Raw genomic sequence first — 6699 nt, forward strand, 5'->3', positions numbered from 1 at the left:
TATATATATATATATATATATATATATATATATATATGTATATATATATATATATATATATATATATATATTTAAATTCTATTCTATTATTATATATTAATCAAATGTGTCGTAAAACTTCTATAATTATTGGTATTATTTTTAGGTCTGTTTTTAGTTACTTAGATGATCATATGAATATGAAGAAACAATTATAAAATTGTTGTCGAGAATTCGCACACGTATTCCATGGAAATTAACAAACTGTGTGAACTTGCATTGTTCTGAATCAAACAATCTTGAAATGAACATTTTAAAAGATGACTATTTACATTATATACACCGCTTGGGGAATCGCAGTGGAAGAAATTAGTACTTTCCGAACAGAATATAACACACTTTGTTAACGAAACAAGTTGTTTTAGAATGAATAAGTAAATGTATTTGGTATTATAATACTTGTGTAATATTTCATATAATTTACAAGTATATGTGATGAAGTTTGCGAATGAATTGTAATGAAACGTCGCCATCGTAGCGACGGGAAACTGATACAGCGAGTATCAATTGAATATGTTTGCAACAAGTGGACCGGCCTTGGGTGCACTGCGTGCGTGACAACTGACACTTGTGCTCTATTGCGCGTAGACGTACACCGGTGTGGACAGAGTGTCTGGTAACCATGTAAGTCAGCTATGAATCGGTTCAAAAGGTCGGCTCACATAAACTTGAACCGTCGAGCAGCGGTTCAACATCTAAATTGACTATCTAAGCCTTGTGAGTAGACAAGTTACAATCTGGTGACTCGTTCGTAGCTCGAAACGCAAATCCATGCAGGTACAAATGAAGCTGAATTTGTGAGCCGACTCACCGATCAGCTGCACAGCACACATGTGAACCGTGACCTGATGTGCAGATGTTCAATTTTATTCGAGTTACCCATGGCTAGTGGCATCGTCCATCGTTGCAGAGTCGCGCCGCTACACCGGCAGAGAGGCGGCCTCGCTCCACTGAGGCACTAAATTATTCAATACCATCCCAAGTGTCCGCCGCAAGCCGCAAGCCTCATACGATTCGATCCTTTACTTCTGTCCTGAACTGACTCATGAATAAATAGCACGCCATGTTGTGTGTATGATTATATGCACATTTTTATAATAAATTACATGTTGCGTGCAACATCACATAGTTTACTGGATATTTCATATTGTGTTTCATTTACTGCCCTCACCTTACTGTTTATATTTCTATTCTAGCTATATTTAGATTTTCCAAAGCTTCGCTAAGCATTCAAGAAGAAAAAAGCTTACAAATATCTTCTTCAATGTCTTCAATAATCTTCAATGATGCTGGAGATATCTCACATGATAATCAATCTCAAAAGAGAAAAAATGTAATAATGCCCGAACCGTCTGTCTGTCTGTCTGTCTGTCTGTCTGGTATTATGTATTAGTCTTTGTAAATGATGTTATAATTTAGCTAACTGTAGTTGTGTTATATTTGCAGAGTATGGACAGAGTATGGACGCGGGTGGAAATAATTTCGACTCCGGTAAGTTTTATTCATTAAGGCACTGCGATCGCGTTATCAGTTTTATCTCTCAGAAATGTGACATAGGACCAAGTCGTGATTTACAATTCCGCTATTCGACTATTTTCGTAATCAACGCGACGTTTTAAAAGATGACAAGATATAATACTTATTAATAGAACTTAATTGCAATGAATATTTAACAAAGAAAACCCGTATCACAGTTAAGATATAACTATAGCATCGTTTTTAGCAGTAAGTGCTATATTTAAAACGTCTTTGCGAAATAAAAGTGTGTAATATATAGAATTGTCCACATTTATTCTTATTGACATAAAGATATAGATACAATGAGTACAGTTTAAAAGCCGATCTAAGCCTTGGCTAAGGAAATCCAAACCGGATTCAAAGTGGAGCCAGTTGAGGATAAAGTAATGATATAAACTGCGTTGTTTGATATCACAGTGTAAGACTTGAAGCATTTATAAGACCTTATATTAACGACAATTTTTTGCAAAATAATGTATTAGAAACATAATATGTAGATGAAGGGAAGGTTACGTTAGTTTAATATTTCATTAGTCGTGTTGTAGTAATTGTCATGCGGCCGGCGGACATCTGCCGCATGTGTCCGGGCTTCGATAATCGATAGCTTACGATTACATAGACATGTCTGTTTCGCTACCTCGAGGGTGTACTCAACTAATTAGCTCATTTTGATTATGCGAATAATATAAAATACGACAAGACACTTCAAGGCAAGACAAAAAAGTAGTGTGCTTTTACAATGTTTGTGCAGCCCCGCGAGTATAAGTTTCTACCAAGTAGCACAAAATATATAATTTAAATGAGTAAGTGATACTATTGTGGTGAGTGGTGGGGGCAGGAGGGGGGTGAGGGGGCACGCAGTATGTGTAGTGTCGGTGCGTGCGTGCATGCGTGCGCGTGCGCAGTGAAGCGCGCCCGCTGACATCGATACGATTTCTAACCACGGGGCCCGGTCTGTTGCGGAACACATTCACATTGAACGCCTATTGCAAACAGGGTAGTTAACATAGCATACATTTAAAAAAGACGCATACACGCACACTAAAGTAAAAATATGTAGGCTCTAAGGATCCTCCAAACTTCACTACGACAAATAAAAGATTAAGCATGTATGAATGAAATTAATGCCAATTTATGAAGATATTTTTGGTTGACAAAACTTGATCTCTCGTGACTTCACGTGAGTGGGATAAGGCCATGATGATGACGATGAAGATATTTTTGTTGTTCGCGTTACAGGTCAATCGCAGCAGGAGCAGGAGCTAGCGACCAAAATGCTGCAGATCCAGTCAAAGAGATTCTACCTCGACGTAAAGCAGAACAGGCGGGGCCGGTTTATCAAGGTCGCCGAGGTCAGTTCAGCCACAATTATCCGCCACGATGTAGTAATGATGTGCATAAGAAATAAACCAAGTACAATATCTGTAACCGATCCATTTGAAGCGTAGATTGGTCCTTATTTCAGCAAACAAATTTTACATAACCCCGTCATCATATCGGCGAGATAACGCGCACCCAACAGATGATGGATAACATTATCGCCCAGTGCGCAAATCGACAAATGTTACGTGTTTTAGCATGTCCTTATCACATTTTAAATTTAATGCCTGTGAAACCAAGCGACAGACTACCCATCGGTGTAGTATCAATATTAGGTGCTTTGAAGTTTTTTAAAGTTTAAAAAAGTCTTTTCTAATTTTCGACCTTCGCAAACGAACTAAGGGGTTCAAAATACGAGGGAGACGATTGGACTTATTATGTTTAATTTGAATGAATCAAATGAATAAATATCATAAAAGGCCATAGAAATTTCCGATATGATAAACTGAATTGCTATTGAGAAGTGCTAGCGACTGATTGAGCATTTTTTTACTCGCACCCCAGGGCCATACGTTCCGATTTCGTAAATAGTTGCTAGCGGCCATTCATTGCAAGGACATTAGGAAATAATCGAGGGGTTCTCATGAACTAGTCTTGTATTGAGAATATCATTAATTATGAAGCTAGCTATAAATACAACAAGACAACAAGACTAAGAGGACTTAATTTGTGGATGTTATAAACAAAGCCGTGTGTGTCAGATCGGCGCGGACGGGCGGCGCAGCCAGATCTTCCTGGCGATGTCGACGGCGGCCGAGTTCCGCGACTACCTCTCCTCCTTCAGCGACTTCTACTCCTCGCTGGGCCCGCCCAACCCCGACACCGTGCCCGACGACGGCAAGCTCAAGTCCGAGATGATGCTCAAGGTACACGCCGACGCATTCCTCTTGCACACAAACATCGCCCCTCTTTCAACATAACCTCGTTTAATCAACTTTATTAAAAGTTTTTCAGGACAGGACAATGAAAATATCTGAATGCTAAGTTTGAGTTTGTTGTAAGTGCGATGTTATGTTAGTGTTGGTGTAGTGTTGTGTGCGTGCGCGCAGGACAACCGGCGCTACTACCTGGACCTGAAGGAGAACTCGCGCGGCCGCTTCCTGCGCGTCTCGCAGACCATCACGCGCGGCGGCCCTCGCAGCCAGGTGGCGCTGCCCGCCCAGGGCATGATCGAGTTCCGCGACGCCCTCACCGACCTGCTCGAGGACTTCGGCACCGACGACGGCGGGTCCGTACCTCCCTCTCCTCTATCTCTATATGCTCTACGCCCCCACACGCTCTACACCCCCACACGCTCTACACCCCCACACGCTCTACGTGCAGCCTTACTACTGCTAGCAGATTACCTTGCGCTGGGACGCTGGTCGAGCGGCTCGCAATTACCGCATATCATAATGATGCACCGCCTTGCTTCAGCTTCACAACAACTCTCTCACCTTTGTTATCGGACGCTGCGTAATCCGCTAACTTAATTAATGAACACATGTCCACTACAACATCTCAAACGATATGGACTTTTGAGCTAATAGTCTCGCTTAGATTCGTCGATTACATTCAAGTAAATAATTGTGAGTAGGGGTGAGGGGGTGAAGGGGTGAGGGGGGCTTAGCGTCAGATGTATTTACACGTTGCGCCCAACGAGATGTGATGTGGGCGTACTCGTGCGGTGCGGGGCGAGTGTTAATGCGTCGTGCGCCTGTCTGCGGCAGGTTCAAGGGCGACCTGCCGGAGGGCCGGCACCTGCGCGTCGACAACAAGAACTTCTACTTCGACATCGGACAGAACAACCGCGGCATCTACATGAAAGTTAGCGAGGTACGTGTCCTGTCCCACTCTATGCCGCAGTGCCGCAGTGCCGCAGTGCCGCTGTGCCGCTGTGCCGCTCGCAGGATCCCCCTTCTACTGTAGTATCCGTGGTGTTGCAGGTCAAAAGCAATTTCCGAACGGCGATAACCGTGCCGGAGAAGTGCTGGTCGCGCTTCCGCGACATCCTCGCCGACTACTGCGACAAGATCGGGCGCACGCACGCGCACGACGCGCTACAGGTGAGCCCCTCCGTCCCCTGCTACCTGAATACTCACAATATCTAAATGGAGGCGAGACGTGACGCGTGCCTTTTGTTCGTGTCGCAGGCGGGGCCGGGGCCGGGGCCGGGGCCGCGGGCAGGCAGCGCGCAGCCCTCCGGCAATATCGTAAGTATCGCGGCGGCCGCGGCCCCGGCCCCGGCCCCCGCCCCCGCTCACCGCTCGCTCCTCCGTTGCAGGACACGTTCACCGGCAGCGCCCCCGGCCGGATTTGATGCGCGGGCACCACCTCGCCCGCCCCGCCCCCCGCCCCGCAACACGCATCTGTATATAGTCATCTAACGACGTAGCGGCCCCCTCCACTCCGCACGCGCGGCGCCGCTCCGACAACACGCGGTCCCGCCCGAAGCTTCTTCGCGTCAGGCTGCGGCGGCGTGACGGCGTGACGGCGTGACGGCGCGACGACGTGACGGCGCGCCGGGACGCGTGTCGCCTGTCGCCCCGTGCGTCGGCTGCGGCGCGCGTTACTTTATCTAACAGCTTTAAGCTTTTTTTTTGTAATGACGTTTTACTTTTTATTTTGAATCTGTGTAAATAGTTCGTCGCGTGGCAACGAGCTGCCCTCAAAGCGACCGAATCGGTCGGTTGAACGAGTAAGAGTATCTATAAATAGTTGTGATAGCAGGCGTGCCGACATGCCCGCCGGGCCCGCCGGGTCCACCGGGCCCACCGGTTCCGCCGGGCCCACCGGGTCCGCCGGGCCCGCCAGGCCCGCCTGGCCCGCCGGCTCACTGGTAACTTGTTGCAATAATTGTAACCGATCCTGGTGCAGTGTGAGAAGCTGCGAGAAGCTGCATGCAGAGCGCAACATGCCACTCTCTAGTTCGTAGGCGTATACGTTTTGTCTGTACCACATTAACTGAATGCTGGTGTAGGGGCACGGGGCAGGCGGGCCGAGTGCTGTCCGCACCGCACTGTAACCGGGTGAATCCAGGTGAATTATCAAACTTGAAATTAGAGAAAATCATATGATTTATGTATTAAAAATGTATAATTAATTACACGATTAAACAAATTGGAAGTTAAGGAAGATTTTAGATTGGCGATGCGCAATATTGATTAATTATAAAAATGCATCGGTATATAAAGTCGGTGAGGATTTCACTCGGCCGCAGCCTCAGGAGTATGACACCGGGTGTTTACAGGGCGCGTGCGAGCGGGCGGGCCGGGGCGACCGCCGCCCGGTGCCGGGTGCCCGGCGCCCGGTGCCGGGTGCCCGGCGCCCGGCGCCAGGTGCCCGGCGCCAGGTGCCCGGCGGCCCGGCGCGGGGGTCGTGTCGGCCCGCCCGTCTAGAAGCTATAGATAAGTAGCGCACTGCTGTGATATATTCGTAGGCGTACGATCCGACGGATTTAAAAAGTTAATCGTGTAAGATGGACGCGGTCGTAGGAGGAGCCGCGCGTCCGTCGGCCGGGAGCGGACTCCGCTCTGTTTATTTGTAAGAAAATGAATTTTGTGAAAATTTACTTCCTCGTGTGATTATTTGGATAGGGAAAAACTACAAAAAATTTGGCGTTCGTTTAAAAAAAATCTGCTTAGCAGTGAACTAGTCTAGGTGAGTATGTATTTAGTTACGTCGCGTCGTCCGCCTCCGGGCGGGGGCGCGGCCGCGTCCATGCGGCTAGGTTAAGTTGTAAGCACCCCGTGCCAGCCCGCGGCCGCCGCGACACCCCCACAC

General features: G+C 47.2%; 1 protein-coding gene across 3 annotated transcripts in view; it reads left to right on the plus strand.

Moving 5' to 3' along the window:
* The window catches only part of Pur-alpha (Purine-rich binding protein-alpha), a 13027-nt gene extending 6820 nt beyond the window's left edge, over positions 1–6207 (plus strand). For 2 of the 3 annotated variants that reach the window (XM_013313188.1, XM_013313189.1), the window contains exons 2-9: positions 1486–1530; positions 2797–2909; positions 3639–3803; positions 3987–4165; positions 4647–4752; positions 4863–4982; positions 5070–5129; positions 5201–6207. In XM_013313188.1, the coding sequence (XP_013168642.1) occupies positions 1486–1530; positions 2797–2909; positions 3639–3803; positions 3987–4165; positions 4647–4752; positions 4863–4982; positions 5070–5129; positions 5201–5236 (824 nt within the window). In that variant the 3' untranslated portion in view covers positions 5237–6207. The remainder of the gene's footprint in view (positions 1–1485; positions 1531–2796; positions 2910–3638; positions 3804–3986; positions 4166–4646; positions 4753–4862; positions 4983–5069; positions 5130–5200) is intronic. The other variant, XM_013313190.1, reaches the window with a different exon arrangement.
* The last annotated feature ends 492 nt before the right edge of the window (positions 6208–6699 follow it).

This window comes from Papilio xuthus, unplaced genomic scaffold (genome assembly GCF_000836235.2).
Source record: "Papilio xuthus unplaced genomic scaffold, Pxut_1.1 DF827570.1, whole genome shotgun sequence".
Classification (NCBI taxonomy): Eukaryota; Metazoa; Arthropoda; class Insecta; order Lepidoptera; family Papilionidae; genus Papilio; species Papilio xuthus.